The 21,993-nt window shown below is 29.7% G+C and overlaps 1 protein-coding gene across 2 annotated transcripts in view; it reads right to left on the bottom strand.

Moving 5' to 3' along the window:
• LOC149418491 (membralin) overlaps positions 1-21,993 on the bottom strand; it is a 399,198-nt gene that overhangs the window by 310,888 nt on the left and 66,317 nt on the right. For both annotated transcript variants that reach the window (XM_089638805.1, XM_089638806.1), the window contains exon 7: positions 16,721-16,778. In XM_089638805.1, coding sequence (XP_089494931.1) covers positions 16,721-16,778 — 58 coding nt within the window. The remainder of the gene's footprint in view (positions 1-16,720; positions 16,779-21,993) is intronic.

Below are 21,993 nucleotides of genomic sequence, written 5' to 3'. Positions count from 1 at the left end.
CTTTTCAATGTAGCTGACAAACCATTTTAGCGGTTGACCAGTTATACCGATATTTTTGAGTTTTTGTTGTAGTAAGTTATGCGAAATTGTGTCGAAAGCTTAATTAAAATACCTGCGTTATTAAACTGCTATTAAACGTTAACTTTCGGGTAACATGCATAAATTTAAAATGCAATAAAATTCATTGTAATTTATGTAAGGTAGGTTAAAATAAAATTTGATTTTGAAATCCAATTATTAAATTGTTGGATTTGATTATAATGTAAATGATGGCTGGTGCCTCACGAGTTATCAAGCGAATAGACGACAATTAAACATTCATTAATTTTCGTGTGACATATCTGTGAAATTTAAAATGCAATAAAAAGACTTTCTAATTAATTTAAGGTAGGTTAAAATTAAATTTGATATGGATATCGAATTATTAAATTTATGGATTTGATTATAATGCAAGCGAAGGCTGATGTCTCATGAGCATTGACAGTGGCAGGTATTTAAATTAACGAATGAAAATGTCAAATACAGCATTCTTGTAACATTCGGAATCGGCCCGATAACAATTGAAATAGAATATCCGCTTGTTGACATGTGATCGATAGGGACTACACATCAATCTGCGGAAATAATCTCATTTCTCACTTCCCAACTCCTGAAGGGATAATGCACACAGTGCAGCGGATTCGGTATCAAAACATTCTCAGGAATATAGAACAACGCGAAACCCATCAAAACACTACAGCTACAGTCGTGTAATATTTATAATAGGGCCGCTAACAATAACACTCCTCATGTAATGGCGATAAGGTCGCTTTGCCTTAATATCAGCCATTCAACTTGCCTCTTACTTAAAAATAATCATAGAAACTTTTTTTTTTTACTCATGGTTTCAGTTAAGTTTCTTTATAAATATTTCATTAAGTATAACCATTTTCATGTTCAAATTGCATTTATTTATTTTCAACGCCCTGTGGACATTTAAATGATCTCTACATTTAAAGATACAGAGTAAAAAATGTAGATAGCAAAATATTGTCATAATACGTAGTCCACAAGCTCATGATAAAGTGTATGCTAAAAAAATTTTTTCAATATTATTTAAGATCAATGGCTTTACCCAAACATCACAGAATTCGTCATGTCGTCACGATGTTCGTCAAATTGTTTAGGATATTTTTCATGTGAAATTCACATTATTAGAAATTATAATTACTAAAACACTTCACTATTTACTCACTTCTAAAAAAGACTAGAAAATGACTCGACAACTTGTTCAAGTTGCCGCCGAATTTCCGTGTGAAATTGAAAATCAAAATAAATTAAAGTACGGTATTAATATTTTATTCTTTGTAGATTTGGAGAATGGAATTTTGTTTGTATAAATTTGTAGGAACATTAAATTCTGGAAAAATTTCTAGGGTAGGTTTTTAGAATGATATTCAATTATTATTCCAAGGTATTTTATATAACATTTAATTTAGCACATTCAGTTTGGCAATAATCAGTTTATATTTATACCTATTCATTATATAAACGGCGATAAAGTTAGAAGTTTATTGATAATAAATATATTTCATAAAAGACATTTTTTTATCATTATGCCGAAATAAAATAAAATTTCTTTTTTTATGTGGTTGAGAAGGCTTCGTATGAAAACATATTAATAATTATTATTTCGTCACACTCGGTCAGTTGTTCCTTTTAAGATTTGAAATGTGAGGGTGGCCATTTTGTAATGCGATCACGTGCATTATTCGTAAAATCAAAGCTACGAATACACGTAACAAATTTTTAGTAGAATTTTATTTTCGGATAGCACGATTGTTTAAAAAAACTTTATTAGTATTTTCTTATTAGATTTTTATAAATAACCACCCCTAGAGTTTCGCGAGCTTGGATGGTGGAGTATAATATACGTAGGTAGGTATATATGGATGTATGTTCATAATTACGTATAACATACAGATATTTATATTGACGGCAAACAATTGGTAGAACTTTGGAATTTTTCGATTTTAAAATGTAAGCCAATAAAAAAATCCTTTGTACAATAAAAACAAACAAAAAAACAAAAACAAGAGAAAACCGTACACAATCGGCTGTGATTGGGTCCTAGGTATTGTGTGTGCCATTTTCGTCAGACCGTCAATAATTTGGCATTGCAAACAATCGGCCATGCCGTTGTATGGACGTTGTATGCTGAAAACATGGCTTTACCATTGTTACTCTAGACAGCGTATGAAAAATCATAGAGTCGATAAATGAACGGCAACCGACGACAGAAAATGTTTTGTTTGTAACTTCCCGAAAATAAAATAATGTTGTTATGTTTAATTAAAATAGTAAACTTTGTTTAAACCACTATTAAAAATAAATATTACAAATTGTGACAGAACAACTAAATAAAATTGAAAACTCTTAACACTGCAAATGATAACGGTTTTCTGAAATATAGGTAATAATACTACTTTTCCCAAAATCTTATATTTTTGTTTTAAAGATATTACATTCTGCAAAGACGAGTCGCAAGAAACTAAATGAATCTTATTTCAGAAGGATTTTCACTCAAAACGCTCACTCTCCGTACACATTATAATTGAAAATATATGAAAATTGCAGGTAAACGTGGTGCCTAACCTAACCACTGTTTATCATTCTTTTCTAATACGAATAGCACATTAATGCCGTTCCATTGGATTCCGGATTTTAACCAAAAGTCCATAACGGTTGCGGGGGGAAGAAATCTTATGGAGGTTTAATCATGGAATATGGGAGGAGTTTGCGGGGATCGTATTGAAAAAGCCTTCTTGATTTGGGCACCTTGTACGGATTTAGTGTTTATCTGAAGGTATAAAAAACACACTGTGAAAAAATAAAAATAATTGTTTAAAACTCTCACCTCTGGGCCTCAAACAAAACCAACTATTTTAAAAAAAAATCCCCGTAAAAACAATGTTTTTTTTTTCACTAAAATACATCTATTTCCAACGTTCGCCTAATTGCTGGCCAATGGGCCGGCTAGAACCCAGTGTTTTTTTTTTGTTTGACTGTGGATTGAACCTTTCTCCCCGAGGTGAACTTTCAAAGTGTTTTTCAAAACATAAAAAAAATTGTTTGACTTTTTTGAAGATTGTTCCTTCCTTTCCAGGGACTGGAGTCAACCGCGCTAACAACCTCGCCAAATGCCGATCGGGTAGGATCGACATTTATTTCGTATATTAACTGCTGTAATGTCATCAGATTTGACGTGGATTTGATTTTATACAAATCTACAGATCTATTCAGAGATTAATGAAATTTTGAACACTGGGCGATCTTCAAAACAAGAGGAAGGTCACTGACTAGATGGGATTTCGAAAAACTACCCCCAATCCCCTTTCCTCACCCGTTCAAGCATAATTTTGATACTTTTCGATAAAATTTTGCATTCTTCACGTTCAAAATAAGAGGAAAATTATTTTGTAAATTTGATTTTTAAAAACTCTGCTCAAAGCCCGAGCGACGGCGGGGAATTTAGCCACTACAAATATATAGCAACGAAGAACAGATTTAGTCAGTGGAAAGGTAAAAGCAAATTAGCTCTAAAAAAACTCTCGATTAAGACCCCAAAAAGCGTGCTTTCCTTTATTAACTGCGCTTTTTCAGATAGCACATAATATAGAATAATGATACATTTATTGTTTTCGTTTACTTTCGGATGAATCACTGAGAAATATTAAGAAACCTGACATATTGGACAATTTTTTTTATTAAATGCTGACGCGACACCTAACCTAACCTAAACAAGGATTAAATCATTTTTAAAGATTTCTCTTTATTTCTATTACGGTCGATACAAAATGGTAATTCTAAAATATACTGAAAATGATTACGGTTGTTGTTACGTTGATTACGGTTGTTCAGATCTCCTAAGTATTTTCAAGAATTTTCAAGAGAATTATCTGAATGTTTTTTTAAGACTCCACCTCATTCCTTAATGATTATAATAATACTTGGATAATTTTGATGGGACACTTTGTGAAAACTTTGTTAGGACCCTTTATAAAGCTATAAATGTATGGACAGCAAAATTATTTATAAAATACATGGTGTTTAATCGACATTTACAAGACTTTTATACATCGAATCACCATAATCAACTGTCTGTTTTAAGGTTGACCAATATATTATAGTTATTTTGTATAAAGTTTAAACAATATTATGTAAGATTAAGGGCCTTACTAGTAAACGGGTTTCAAACCCTATACAACGGATAACCAACCCTTAATCTAGAATAATGGTTGTTTTTCAGCTGCACAAAATCAAAAACACGACCCTCAATGAAGGGGTAAAAATACAACTGAAGTCAAAAACCAATTAAAATCGGAGACTGCAAAACAGGGCAAAAATAAAATACGTCATAGTATATTATAATAAAATTTAGCTTTCAAATGAGGGTATCCTACTGTATTCTTTATTTATGGTTATAATTGTGGAGAGATCAATATTCTGGGCAGTATGTTACGCATTCTCCTTCTTTAGCCAACGTTTCAAAATGTTAACTGATTATACTCCGTGGGCGAGGGGTAAGGTAATAAACCGGAGGTCGCGGGTTCAATTCCCGGTAAGTTCAATCTCGGTAGTTATAAAACTCATTTTAGGAGGGGATGCATTCAGAATGCAAAGTGCATGCAAAAATTTAAGCAAACAATTTTACATAGGTATTTTCAGACATCAAAAATTTATGTTTAGAATGTAAACTAGGAGGTTATACAACATTACAAAGGTATTTTCATAAATCAAAAATTTAAGTTTGGAGTGCAAAAGTGGGAGGTAGTACAATTTTATATAGATATGTACATACGAGTTCATCAAAAATTTAACCTTAGAATACAAAGTGGGAGAAAATAGAATTTTACTTATGTATGTACATAGGTACATCAAAAATTTATGTTTAGAATGCAAAGTGGGAGGTAATACAATTTTACATAGGTATTTTCGTTCCCGTTGCCGGCATTTATTTTTACGCGAGAGATATTTTCAATTTGGATTGATATTTCAGGCGACTAATTATTGCTTATAATTATTTGGTATTTTCATACATGAAAAATTGAATTTAAAGTGAAGGTAATACAATTTTACATAGGTATTTTCATACATCAAAAACTGTGAAAATCTCAAAAACAGCATTCTTAAGGCGATTCATAACGTCGTGTATCTTTCGAAATCTGGCCGATAACGATTGTAATAGAATATGCGCTTTTTAATATGTGATCGAGATATCATTTCTCATTTCCCAAGTCCTGCAGGGATGATGCACACAGTGCAGCGGATCGGATATCAAAACATTCTCAGGAATATTAATTAATTTACGTTAACCATATGTTTAAATTATCACTTAATGGTAAACTTATATCCTTTGCTGACGACACTGCAATAATTATCGAAAAAAAGACATGGAACGAAATTACCAATGCAGCGAATCAGGATATGAAGGTTATAAAAAATTGGTTCGATGGCAATTTATTATCACTTAACACAGAAAAAACATATTGTATTCCTTTCACTCTACAAGAAGATGTGCCAAATAACCTAATTAACATAACAATTCATTCTAAAAATTGTGTAAATGACGGTACATGTAATACGGACTGCGCGAAACTAAATCATAAATCCAATATAAAATATCTTGGTATCTTAATAAATAAAAATGTTAAATGGAAAGACCATATTAATCTCACTGTTGAAAGAATAAGAAAACTTATCTATATTTTCTATAATATACGAAATATTTTAAATAAGAAAACTATCAAAATTGTCTATTATGCATTAATTCAGTCCTTATTGCAGTACGGGATTATTGGGTGGGAAGGGGCTTTTAAGGCTTCTTTACAGCCCATAATTACAATTCAAAGAATAATTATAAAAATCATCCTTAGAAAACCATATGCTCCCCTACTTTAGAGATATTTCAGGAATTTAATGTACCATCTATAACAGAATTGTATATGAGAATCGCCTTATATCAAATTTATAAAAAATATTTTATTTATAAAATTCACCCCTCAGATAGCATAAGCAATAGATTCAAAACTAATGGCTTAATAGCCATTCTTATGCTTAGGACGACCACGGCTCAGCACCACTATTCGTATTTAGGTGTGAGATGGTATAATATATTATTGTCCAAAAATAAAATTAGTGTAACCGAAACTGTGAATTATGAACAATTCAAAAAGTCAATTAAGTCCCTCAAATTGGATAATGATATATTGTACCCCTAATTTTCTTACACTTACTCAATCTGTAAAAAATATGTATTAATTTAATTGTCTTTAAAAAAAAACTATTTTTCTAAATTTTTCTTGGTATATTGTACCCTTAATTTCCTCACGCTTACTTAATCTGTAAAAAGATGTATTATTTTAATTATCTTTAAAAAAACAATTTTCTAATTTGTGTACCTATGTTAATATTATATTTGTATTTATTTCAAAAGTTTTTGATTATTGTTTAAAAAATTATTAGAACTAAATGTAAAGACTCCTCCCATAAACACGAGCTCCTGGAGCTCAACTTATGGAGAAATAGAATAATAACGAAAAAATTATATGTATATAAGTCTGCATATTGTAATCATTTATAATGTTAAATAATAAATAAAAAATAAATAAAAAATAAAATAAAATAAAATAAAATAAAAAATAATAAAAAATAAATATATATATATGGAACAACGCGAAATCCATCAAAACACCACAGCTAAAGTCGTGTAACATTTGGAATCGGGCCGCTAACAATAACGCTCCTTATGTAGATGGCGATAAGGTCAAATTCCGGCATAACACAGGTCGCCTATTTTGATTTAAGCAAAAAAAAAACATAGCCAAAAAGCGTGTTATATTTTATTTCGCGAAGTTCGGGCACAAATATTTAATAGTTTTAAGATCATTTCGTAGAGAACTTAATTTGCCACATTAAATAATAAAACCATAACTGAAAAGGTAGTAGATTTTGCACCTAACGCAGTATTATTAGGATTGATACTTTTTTGTGGGCTTATTAAAAGACCTAAAAAATAAATAAAAAGGTTCGATTATTTGAAAGACCAAGTGGTGTTCTACTCGCAGTATATAATAAAAGCATCCACAAAGCGATCTTATTTTCAAACCAAAAACATGATTTTGAATAACTTGGCAGTGCATCATTTTAAGCTCCATTCTAAATCGTGTTGAGCATTTACGCGACTTATTTCAAGATTAATCGTAATATCATTGAAATTTTAGCGCCAGTTATTTAAGTGTGAAAAAACGAATAAGATCCTTCAGCCGTAAGTGAAAAGCTTTTTAAATCCGCATTGCCAAAAGCATCCTTAAAATTAATAATAAGTCGAAATGTATGCCATCAGCTATCATAGAATTTTTATATAGCTAATATAGAAGAAGAAAAAAATGTTCACAAAGCAGCATTGTATTCTCCGTAATTCACCAAGATGCGAATATTGAATTCACATGAATGAAAGAAGGAATTTCATGGGAGCAGTTTGCCAGGAATAATGCGATGATAGATCATAACTCAATTTCCTCTCAAGAATTCGCGCGTATATTTTCACTTTTTAGGAAGTGATTCGATCAAAATAATTATGAAAAAAACATTTTTATCGTGTTTTTCTAACAAAAAAATATTACAACACAAAGCTACCAAATGTTTCGAAGGAAATCAATTTAGATGACAACCTCCACGAAATAAGTAAGATTCTCGATTCTAGGTTGGAGATTCATATCCCGGCGAGGGGAAAAATAGATCACTGGAAGATTTGATTTTGTTAACATTTTACATATGTACAGTCATTCTAGAGTAGAAGTAACACCATGGTGAAAACCACCATTCAAAAATAACAAGTCGACATTCGTCAGTCGACAAGTCATTTTGCATTTAAATTCTGAAGGAAAACGAAACATAAAAGAAATTGATAGCATTGTGGGATTTGGCGGTAAGAGCTTATTAAGGTTCAGGTTTGGTTCAAAAACAGAAAAAACAGTCAGTGAGACGATATTATACGATTTGAACATTTCCAATTAAAGGATCAAAACACTGAAATTCACCCGTAGCAGAACGATTGCCCGGAATGTGAATTGATTCAGCTTTTAAACATTTTATTATAAAATCCATTCGCACAGAAAATAATCTGTGGAATGATATCAAATGAACGAGGCATTTTCTTTGTGGCATTTGATTGAAGCGGCGAGTGAATATTGAAAATATGAAACATTTCTCCAAAGGACGCGGCCCACCAATGTTTCATTTCAAATACACAATGAACAGATTATAAACAGAGATAAAGAGAGCGTGTTTTTTTCACATTTTCCTTCGTATATTTAATAATAATAATGTTTGGATTATTTGTTGGCGCCGTTTTCGTGAGAAAATCACCTTAAGGGCAATTAACAACATTTAATGTATTCCTATGACTTAGACTTATAACTTATTACATGTGGCTTATAACTCAGTTTAATAACTAGTGGGTTATAACTAAGATTTATGTCTAGTGATTTACAACTAAGACTTTTAACCAGTAACTTAAAACTATATATATATATATATACAAAATACCGCTATAATATGACTTACAACTACGGCTTAAACTAGAGATTTACGACAAACATACATATTTACGTTTACAAATACAGATTGTTATGATTTCTGCGCGTCGTGTCAGTGGTAAGATATAAAATATTACAAAAATAGTTTTAAGCATAATAAATGGTTATTACATTAAAGTGAGAAAAATTCCCTGGACTGGGCAATAAATACTACTGAAAAAAATGCGGTCATTGTTTTGGATACGATAAGTTGAAAAGGTTAGTCTTTAGTTTTACTCTGAACTCAGGTGAGCTTTAGATCCTATTTCCTTTCCCATTTTTCATATTGATCTTCATAAATCTAAAAAAACCACGCACTTAAATGTGTAAAAATAATGATATTATAGCTACAAAGTTATACTTTTAGTTCAACTTCAGTCCATACAATCGCTTAGATAAGATTAATGACAGGTTTTTACATTATGTAGGTTGTTCATTAGTAATGACTTTCATGGTGAAGTGGACGACGTAAATAATTGATTTATATCGGGGGTTCGACTGAGGCGTGTCGGAAAAAAAATATTTAAAATATCGGCGCCGGACGATCCTAGTGATGTTGAAATAAGGGTACACGTGGTATAAGGAAAATACACGCAAATAAATTACACAAGAAAAATAATAGGCAGGTTTATAAACAAAAAAATAGAAAAAAGTTTATCTCAATTAGGATTGTATTGAAAGGGGATTATGCGTAACATTCTACGCAATAAAAAAATCTTGTATTTATAAACGTTTGAAGATAAACCATCAATAATAATAAAGAATTCTTTGCGTTCCGAAATTATTGTTTTACTTTGATCTACTTTGCACTGCGATATCTGTGTCTGTTTATTTTGATATCAATCTGTTCTCCCCCACCCCCACTCCATCCGCATTTCACCCTTCTGTTTCATCTTGCATGGCGCGGGCCAGAAGAACCCGTAAATAATTGAATATCGAATAACGCAGTAGTATCCTGTCGGGGTACGTAGAAGCAACAATACAGGATGTCCGGGGGTAAAGTGCGTTAACTTCGGGAGGTGATTCCACATGATGGAAGAAGTAAAAATAAGATATATATCTTTTTTCGAAATTCCAATGATTATTTTTTCATAGAAGAATATTTATTTTCCCATGCAAAAATTTCAACTTTTTTACATGCAAACTACCTTAAAACGTTGGAATTTCGAAGAAAGTTATTTATTTTTTTTACTTCGAAAATCATGTGGAATCACCCCCCAAGTTAGCGAACTTTACCCCCGGACACCCTGTATAAACTGATTGAATTCAATATTTGCCGTGGAATAAAGTCGACTTCGGAGACGTTTTAAAGAACGAACGCTGAAGTTTGCAGAAACACAGAAATAGTGAACGATGAGTAAGATTATCTTTCAATACAGTTTTATTTACATCTATATATTTAAAAACTAATGTTTCTTTGTTTGTCTCCTACTTACACAAAACTACTGGATCCATTTCGATGAAAAATTTCAGAGTTTTGATCTTATTTATGACTTTACGCATTATCTCAGCACTGGAATGAGATACGGAGTACGGACAATGAGGTATATAGTAGTGAATGATAGAAAATGTCAGGGACGCCCGACGAAGACTTAACTTTCTGCACTGGAATGTGATATGGAGTCAAATTATAGTTGATATAATGTAGTTTTTAGTAAAACGAGGGGTACGTGATGAATGAAGAAAGAATGTAAGAATATATCACTTGGAATGGAATTGTTCAAAAAGTTGAAAACGTCCGAGGAAGACATGGCACGATCAAGTGAAACAAAAACTTATTATAATACAATAATAGTATTTCCGCTTTTAAAATCCACCCAGTTGGCAGGTACACCAGAAAGGAAACCTCAAAACTTTTACCCTAAACCATTCATAAGTCCCCGAACAACGGCGGGTATACGTCAGCTGGTAATTTTATAGGTTGGTTTATAGGAAGGCCGCGCGGCCATTTTCATACAAAACTTAAATTTGGAATTGGTGGCCAAATACTTGGCCAAACTGAATAACTATCGTTTTAATCAAAATAACTAGTACGGATATGGGCCACTTTATTTATTTGTGTTTTAAATTATAAAATACAGACCATTAAAGAATTCTTTGTTCGTGATTATATAGTTAATGGCGATTATAAAAAAAAATCTTACCCAAACTATAATGTAGTTGAATATAATGAAATATAAAATGACACACCGTAAAAAAAATGGTTGTTTGAGTCGAAATGTTTTATTTAGATCAGACAACTTTAATTTAAGCAAACCGAAATGCTATTTTAATAATTAATATTTCATTTCAACTACTTTCAAAATAGAAAGATTTGTGTAAAAAATTTTGATCATTTTAGCAAAAAAAAAATAGTTTTCGCAGGCGTACCACAAGGGTCCATACTAGGCCCTACCTTGTAGGTAAATTGACTTTGTTAGGCAAATTGACTTTGTCACTCTTGAAAAATGGTCACATGATTAGGTTTAATAAACAATGCTAAAAAACCAAGCTTATGGACATCAGATCTCCTCATAATAACATCACCATAACTCCTAAAATTATTTCTCATGATTTTAATTACATCCATAACAACCATGCTCATGCAAAAATATTGAACTTGTTTCAAAATACGTATATCTAGGCTTAACAATTGATTGTAATTTTAAATGGGATATACATATACAAAAAGTCTGCACACTGCTTAGAGCTATAGTGAGCAAACTTTATAGATTGAAGTTTTTTGTTCCACCAAATACCCTTAGAAGTATACCTGTCATTGGCGGAATCCCTAATAAGATATGGAAAACTTCATGGGGACATTCAACAAAAACAAATCTTCTTTCAGTCCAAAATGTACAATATTCTTTGGTAAAATTATTATTAAACAAAACTAAATACGAACAAAGAAATGACGTACCAAAGTCATGACTATACAATTCTGTAAATTATGTGTTTGTGCTTTATTGTGGCTTAAAATTGGGAGTCAGCATACATCTCAATCTGAACATAATAAAATAGTGACACATATTCATAAAACAAGGCTAATTGCAAATGATGGACTTATAGTTCCCAGATACCTGAATAAATACGGTCAAAGAACTCTAGAATACCTCGTTCCAATAATTTACAACATGTTACCAAACTCAATAAAAAGCTGTGAATTGACTCACAGAAGGAAATGTATGTTAAAAAATGGTTATGTGAAAGATTTTTTTTGGACTTATGTAATTATGTGTATATTTTATATACTTGCTATAATTGTATATGTATTTAAAAAGTAATTGTTAAAAGAACCCATTGACAAATTGATAGCAATCAGTTTAACGGGACTTAATTGTAAAAAATGTATTTTTGAAAGTTAATAAATAAAAATAATTTTAAAAAATCATATTTACATAGTATGCAAGGCAAAAAAAATATATTTTTCATAATTGTCATTAACTCACAAATAATTGTCAAAATCGCACCTAAAATTGTGAAAAATTGATTCCCCTAATGGCCTATATTTTATAATTTGAAACACAAATAAATAATGAAGTACATATCCGTACTAGATATTCGCTACACCTTTGAATAAAAAAATAGTATTCAGTTTCAAGTATTTTAGCCAGAAATAAGTTTTGTACGAAAAAGGCCGCGAAGCCGTTCCTCTTAACAGGCACTTAACAGATTATTTTTCAATATAATTTTAGAGCTATATAACTGGTTCCATGATAACTCAAAACAGTGACAATTCAACACACTTTTAAAAAGTGATATAAAGTCATTATAACGATTAAAATTTATTTTTTAACCTAACCTAACCTAACCTAACCTAACCTAGCCTAGCCTAGCCTAGCCTAGCCTAGCCTAGCCTAGCCTAGCCTAGCCTAGCCTAGCCTAGCCTAACCTAACCTAACCTAAACAAACCTAACCTAACCTGACCTGACCTGACCTGACCTGTACTGACCTGACCTGACCTGACCTCAAAGTTCAAAGAAATATGACCATAGTGCAATGGTGGGTAATATTGTTTAGCAAAATAATATTAAAGCTAAATTTAAACAAAGTTTGTAAAACCATATTTACATCATAGGTAAAAAATGTCATATTGTAAAGAACTTAATGCCTCGAATATAATAGTAAGAAAAACGTAATTTTAAAATCAAAAGTAGTCGTACAATACAATTATACCCCAAAGAGAACATGCTTAACCCCGCAGGCCTCTAGCATATTCTGTCAGAAGATCAGATTATTTTCGCTTTGCAATATTTCTGAATGTATCCGAAAACTAAAAATATTTTAGAAAGGTGATGAAATACACTTTAAACTTTATTATATATTTATCTATCTATATAAATAAAAATGTAAATGTTCGTTAATTCAAAATCTGAAATCTCCGAAAGTTCTCCACCGACTGCTTTGAAATTTTGACACAAAGTTGTATTCGAATACGCGAATGTTTTATATATTATATAGATATCATTTTTATATACCTATATTATATAGATATCATTTTTATATACCTATATTATATAGATATCATTTTTATATACCTATATTATATAGATATCATTTTTATATACCTATATTATATAGATATCATTTTTATATACCTATATTATATAGATATCATTTTTATATACCTATATTATATAGATATCATTTTTATATACCTATATTATATAGATATCATTTTTATATACCTATATTATATAGATATCATTTTTATATACCTATATTATATAGATATCATTTTTATATACCTATATTATATAGATATCATTTTTATATACCTATATTATATAGATATCATTTTTATATACCTATATTATATAGATATCATTTTTATATACCTATATTATATAGATATCATTTTTATATACCTATATTATATAGATATCATTTTTATATACCTATATTATATAGATATCATTTTTATATACCTATATTATATAGATATCATTTTTATATACCTATATTATATAGATATCATTTTTATATACCTATATTATATAGATATCATTTTTATATACCTATATTATATAGATATCATTTTTATATACCTATATTATATAGATATCATTTTTATATACCTATATTATATAGATATCATTTTTATATACCTATATTATATAGATATCATTTTTATATACCTATATTATATAGATATCATTTTTATATACCTATATTATATAGATATCATTTTTATATACCTATATTATATAGATATCATTTTTATATACCTATATTATATAGATATCATTTTTATATACCTATATTATATAGATATCATTTTTATATACCTATATTATATAGATATCATTTTTATATACCTATATTATATAGATATCATTTTTATATACCTATATTATATAGATATCATTTTTATATACCTATATTATATAGATATCATTTTTATATACCTATATTATATAGATATCATTTTTATATACCTATATTATATAGATATCATTTTTATATACCTATATTATATAGATATCATTTTTATATACCTATATTATATAGATATCATTTTTATATACCTATATTATATAGATATCATTTTTATATACCTATATTATATAGATATCATTTTTATATACCTATATTATATAGATATCATTTTTATATACCTATATTATATAGATATCATTTTTATATACCTATATTATATAGATATCATTTTTATATACCTATATTATATAGATATCATTTTTATATACCTATATTATATAGATATCATTTTTATATACCTATATTATATAGATATCATTTTTATATACCTATATTATATAGATATCATTTTTATATACCTATATTATATAGATATCATTTTTATATACCTATATTATATAGATATCATTTTTATATACCTATATTATATAGATATCATTTTTATATACCTATATTATATAGATATCATTTTTATATACCTATATTATATAGATATCATTTTTATATACCTATATTATATAGATATCATTTTTATATACCTATATTATATAGATATCATTTTTATATACCTATATTATATAGATATCATTTTTATATACCTATATTATATAGATATCATTTTTATATACCTATATTATATAGATATCATTTTTATATACCTATATTATATAGATATCATTTTTATATACCTATATTATATAGATATCATTTTTATATACCTATATTATATAGATATCATTTTTATAAACCTATATTATATAGATATCATTTTTATAAACCTATATTATATAGATATCATTTTTATAAACCTATATTATATAGATATCATTTTTATAAACTTATATTATATAGATATCATTGTTATATACCTATATTATATAGATATCATTTTTATATACCTATATTATATAGATATCATTTTTATATACCTATATTATATAGATATCATTTTTATATACCTATATTATATAGATATCATTTTTATATACCTATATTATATAGATATCATTTTTATATACCTATATTATATAGATATCATTTTTATATACCTATATTATATAGATATCATTTTTATATACCTATATTATATAGATATCATTTTTATATACCTATATTATATAGATATCATTTTTATATACCTATATTATATAGATATCATTTTTATATACCTATATTATATAGATATCATTTTTATATACCTATATTATATAGATATCATTTTTATATACCTATATTATATAGATATCATTTTTATATACCTATATTATATAGATATCATTTTTATATACCTATATTATATAGATATCATTTTTATATACCTATATTATATAGATATCATTTTTATATACCTATATTATATAGATATCATTTTTATATACCTATATTATATAGATATCATTTTTATATACCTATATTATATAGATATCATTTTTATATACCTATATTATATAGATATCATTTTTATATACCTATATTATATAGATATCATTTTTATATACCTATATTATATAGATATCATTTTTATAAACCTATATTATATAGATATCATTTTTATAAACCTATATTATATAGATATCATTTTTATAAACCTATATTATATAGATATCATTTTTATAAACTTATATTATATAGATATCATTGTTATATACCTATATTATATAGATATCATTTTTATATACCTATATTATATAGATATCATTTTTATATACCTATATTATATAGATGTGACAGGTAAAAACATTTTTTTAACAACGCTGTTGACAAACGTGTTTTTTTAAATAGCGCAATCTGTTGGACGTAAAAGCAACACGCGCTATGGTTCCTCTATCTGCACAGATAGACTGAGCCACAGCAACGCGTGGCGGGGTTTAGGTAATAATAAATAAATATATAATTATTGAAGTATTAAAACTTTTAAAGAAAATATGAAAAGTTTTAAAAACCTTACGTTTTTTGTCTAAATACTGAACTAAAATGACTAACAACGAAACACGCACATTTTATTAGACAAATGTATTATAAACGTTACCGTCACCTCACTTTTTTTAATTAAAAAAAATATATATTCAAGATGTTTCACATTTTTTTATCTAATTGCGGTCGGAAACTTTTGTTTCACATTTTAATATTATGTAGTTAAGTTCTAGATTTGAATATAAAGCGTAGTGTTTTCTTTTTCTAACACCGTTTAAATTATATTTCTCACCATATCATATTTCTATTACACCATATGAGCTGTTCCCGAAAGCGAACAAATTAGCCAAATTGGTAGGGACATTAATTTCTTACAAAATACTTATTCTACTTATTACCTTACTTTTTACCTATTTTCTTAAATTTTACTAACATTTATACTGTTATTCTTCATGTTGTTGTACTATTATAAGTATGTCAATTATGTTAATGGCACGTGTTGTGCCGTATATGTGTAAATAAATAAATAAATAAATAAAATCATTTTTAAGCCGACATAGGATTTCTAGCAGGGGGCATTTGGGACACTTGTGATGGTAATCTGTATTCTGGTAATTTCAGATACCTATAGTATAATCTTAAGAACAAATGTGAACAAATTTATGAACATAGAATACGAAACCTTCGCATCCAAAGGAAGGTTAAAAGGAAGAAAAAATTCGTACCAAATTGACACAAATTAAAAAAAAATTATAATTGAAAAAACTTACCAATAAACACGAAAATCTGGTGATGCGAGTATCGGAGCAGCATGGAAATCGACACCGTCTGCAAAAAAGATGGAAAAATCGATCAATTTAATAGAATTATTTCGGAGGAAACTCAATAACCTTGTGAAATTATTCGAAAGGGCGGCCGCGGGCACCCGACCCAACGGAGAGCTTTAAGGGAGGTAGAAACATATTGCCGATATAACTGCGTTATCGAGGAGCTATAGTGGTGAATAATTAAGAGTGGCCAGTCGATAGAAGAAGGTAAATAAGGTATTCTCTAAAGTGAAACATAGTGAAAGACCTCGACACTTTTCTACAAAGGATGATCTTTCGGAAAAAAAGATAATTCCAGCCATGGCTATTATTAATTACATACATCAAGCCTTCATGGTGTGTGTCACCTTTGAAGTTTATGTGGCGAGTATTTTTAAGGTGACGAACATTTCAATATGGGTCTTGAAGAGATTAGAAGAAGATATACAATATATTTTAAGAATAGAAGAAGATATACAAGAATACATTATAAACTCTATCTGTTATCATACGGTAAATCCAACCGTGCCGGCCAATAAAATACTGCTTAGCTAAAAAGATTCCAGTCATGAACTTTCCATTCTGAAAAAAATACAAACATCAGAAGAAAAAAACCGAACCCTTCTAGAGTATGGCGTGGTATTATTCGAACAAACATACATAATATATGTATTTATCTACACACAAGAATAAACATAAAAAATGCAAACTTAAAAACTCTTCCGACTTCCAACAACTCTGCGTATATATGTTGATTTTAAAACCTCGTATTATTTTATCTGAAAATGTAAGCTTTAAAAAAAATTTACGTGCTGTTCAAATGAGTGTGGGAAAATTCTTTAAACAGTTAAAAATATTTTCACGGGCTAAACATATTTATTAAAATCAAAGCAGAACTGGGTTAAAAGAAGTAAATATTACTGGATAGAAAATTTTATATTTTTAAATACTAAAAAAACGATGTAGGTAGGTACAAAGGTACAATCATCAATTCAAAGTTGTATGGTGAAGCGGTGCGGGCGACACGGTTCAATTACATTCTAAATTCTGCGCTCTTGTTTCACAAGCTAGGCGGTCCTATTCGCCATTGCAGACCCGGGATTCTTAGCCAAACATCTTCCTTCAATATCACAGTACAGCGTTCTTTTGATATTTTATAATTAAGAAACTATTTAATAAATCAACCTTTAATATTGCGAGTCCTTTTCAATTTTTGTTTTTACCAGGTAAATTAGGCAGTCAGCAACACATTATATGTTATTTATTAACTCATTTTCTTCATTGGTGACCTCCCGACGATTGACGCTTGATGGAGCCCGTATGCTCTGAATACGTAACATTTTTTTTCAAGTCTCTAAAAAACACCGATGGAGAGCGGCGCGACGTTGCGAAATGCCGTACCAATTTGAACCAATATCGGTGTTCACAAATACGTAAAACGTGCGCTCTTTAAAACGATTTTCCTGCACGAATATTGTTTAATCTATTTAAAAGAGACAAATATAGTAAAACTCCGACTGTATAGATTAAAAAACTGCTCCTAGGCCGAATCGGGAAAATGAAATAAACCATCAATTCTACACTCTAAAAGATAATAAAACCAACGTAAGATTTCTTGGGTCTCCTTGGCTCTCGTGTGGCTGTGTACATCTTATCAGAAAATATAATATCTTGTGTTTGATAAATGATAATTGATATTTTCATACTGATATTTGCTTTCGTAAGAAAAGGGGGTACTGTGACGAGCAGTGAAAACCTTGCATCACAAATTGGGGAAGTCCGACCCTGTCCGTCAGTGATACCTCTAGCTATATGATATGTTATTTACCTTTATTTTAATGTACATACTCCGTGTTTACGCGGTATTTAAAAGAACAAACACATGATAAAAAGCATTCTGCACACAAAGTATTTCTAACCAATCCATCGCCCCACTCAAACTAGATGGAACAAAAAGCGGTGGATATTTACGAAAAACGTCAAAAATTGCATTAATCAAAAGCGTTCACTCGAAACGAAAACTGCAAAAAAATGAACAGGCCAACGCGGGAGAGCAACCGTTATTGGAAAGCGCCATATAATCAGCTGTATTGCATGTTAGTTTCTGTATGTGCATACTAGTGCTAATCCTTTAAGCTGCAATTATTTTATTTTTAAACCATTATTTTATTTTATAAAACCTATTCCTGTGAAATTATATTCAATTTAATAAAATACTATATTAATAAATCAGAGCTTTATCATGGACAGAAAATAAAAAGTATATTATTTAGCGTTACAAAATTTCGCACGGAAGGCGTTTTTTTCGTAATTTTCTGAAAGTAATCCGTCGACATAAAGGGTACTAAAAATAATACAAGGACAACATAAAGAAATAAGAGTGCAATGCCACAAAGAAAATGGTGTTGATTTTAGGCTATAGCGATACAAATCCGCCACCGGGCGGCGCGTTAAGATAGTCTCTTTAGTTCAGGGTGAACAATCAATCTCGCCCCCTCTTCGAAATTCCTATCCCTTTGTCTTAAATTCTAACACAGGGAGAAATGCTTTTTGCATTTATCAAAAGCCGCTTCCTTCAACAATTCCTAAGAAAAAATTCCTAAGCAATCGGAATTTACGTGCGATTTGTACGGCTATATATTAACTAATCTTTATTGTAAAATGTTCAATTATCGTATCGATGCGTTATAATAATAATATCGTTTTGAGAGTATTGGAAGATCCAAACCTATCTAACCATCACTCGGTTTTTAGCAGGGATAAGCAGAGGACGGATCGCCAAACAACTCAGTTTTGGCACACACTCCTTGCCTCATTCACATTCACACATCGTCTAATACATAATTTTCTGTTATTATGACTCTTCGCATGACCCAACTCAAGTATTTGATGCACTTGATCGTGCCATAGACCAAACCTAAATAACAACCACCTTCTAACAGATAATGTGTGTTAGAAGGTTTGTTATCTAATAATAATATTTTTGTTGTAATAAATTAGAAACTATAAATTAAGTACATGAAATGACCAATATAAAAATAATATTTAACAGTAGGTAATATAACGTAAATAATATGTACATAAATGATAAAATTCTCTACAATACACACATGACAGTTCGCAAGGCAAAAATATATTTAGGAAATCGGGAATACATTGAAAGCACCATAAACCACTTTTCAGTGGGGATTCATGAAGTGATTTTTTTAGTTTGGCGCCTGCAGAAGTGGATTAATTATAGGAGATTTCTATTTCCAGCTGCCCGCACCTGCACCAGCACCCGTCCAAGTTCTGGTTAATTGACTTGCTGATCCGTGCGTGCCGCCATAATCCGCGCAGAGGACACCGCCTAACCGGATTATGGAGGAAATTCGACAAACTAAAAGCTCGGAAAAAAATCCCGTCCTAGTAAAATTTTAAATTTCAACCCGGAAAATCGTGGGTAATAATGTGTTTGATAGTAGCTGTCTACTATAAATAGTCTTACCACTGAGAGCAAGCTGAAAAGAGGTTACAATGTAGCTATCAGCGGTATCCCCATACGGAGGGATATGTGAGTTTCTTTCTTCTTCTACTTCGGGCTGCTACGCCTCTACGGATCGCTACGATCGTTTAAACGTACGACTAGACGTAGGTAGAGAGGATGTAATGCCAAAAAACTCGGTCCCGACTAGGGAATACAATCCCAGGATTGTCTGATTTTCTCACACTGGTATAAAAATATAGTTAAAATAAATACCCTATAAATATGATTAATGTACCTGCAGGTACTATTTACATATCAAATGGCGATGAAACGAGTCAATATCCTGGAAATAAAACGGATAAAAATAAATTAAATACATACAAACTGCGGTTTAATGAACTCTAGAACTTTGATTTGTGTTGAATTTAAGGGTCGTATTCAAAATCGGAACTTATTATTAGAACAATTCAGATAAGCGATGATTAACGAAAATTATTTTATTTTATTAATTATTAATTCTTTATTTGAAACGCTCATTTCTTTTGTTTAAATTTTTGATGTGGTAATTTTTCAAGCATACTAACGGTGTATATTGGAAAACTAAATAGGTAATTCTAAAGTTTACAATGATTATTTTTGAAAGGCAATGAATGCATTGAGGATTTTTTTCGGTCTGCACTAGTAAAATCTACTAGGTCTGCACTAGTAAAATAAATGAAATTCAAACAACAATTGTTAAACATGATTTATGGAAATCAGATTCTCAATAATGTCCTCCTGAAACCTACTCAAACGAATCAGAGGAGATAAAATTGATTCGATAGGTTTCAAGACTTCATTGTGCGATATTTGCTGGAAGTACCAGATGTTGCGTATGCCCTAAAATTTGTATGAAATGCTTTACGGAAAAGACGAAAAAATGATACAAATGAGGTAGAAATGATTCAGCAGGTGAGAGGGAGACTTTTAAATTTCCATTGATGGGAATCGCTTCCTTTTTGCAAAAACCTCTCTAAGAATCAATGTATCAAAGTTTCGCATGTCGTATATCCCAAAAACTGTTGTATCAAATACTTTCCTGAAATTGCAAACTAAATTATGTAGACGATGTAAAAAATGATTTAGCAACCGTACGTCTTATAAATTCACAATTATGGGGATTTTTATTTCCTTTTTGCGAATTTTTGAGGAATCAACCTACTAGAATGATAGGAGAGTTGGGTGATTATAGTGGGCAATTTTTATATAAATTCATCAGAGGGTGAACGGGCAATGGATTTTCGTCTCCCAAATAACCCTCGGAAGTGTATTCAAAAAAGGGAAAGGGATCCGTTTTGTATGATAGCAAAGAGATAATGGAATTGAATTGTATATAAAATCAAGCACGACCAGGGAATATAAAGGGTTTTGCCTATTCTATGATACGCTCTCCAAAAAGCGCTAGCGAATAAAAAACCACAGGGGTGAATCACATGTGAATTTAAACCTATTATAATCACGGATTTGTAATTTTTATAAAATGCATCATGAAAACTTTTTTTTAATTAGTATTCACGTGATATAATTTCATAAACAAAACTATACATTTAGGCAGTCAGCAACATTTTTAAGTGTTTAAATACCCTTCAAATTGACCAATTCATAAAAGCAGATTATTTGATAAAGTCTTAAGGAATCTAGACGAAACGGAACGTACACACAAATTTATAGATAGGAGAAATGCAAAACGGACAAGTTAAAACTGGACTTTGCTACGCTTTGTTAAGTTTAA

This window comes from Hesperophylax consimilis, chromosome 13, assembly GCF_061612785.1.
Source record: "Hesperophylax consimilis isolate HC1 chromosome 13, BYU_Hcon_1.0, whole genome shotgun sequence".
NCBI lineage: Eukaryota > Metazoa > Arthropoda > Insecta > Trichoptera > Limnephilidae > Hesperophylax > Hesperophylax consimilis.
The sequence above is the reverse complement of the archived record's forward strand: the minus strand, read 5'-3'. Positions and strand labels throughout refer to the sequence as shown.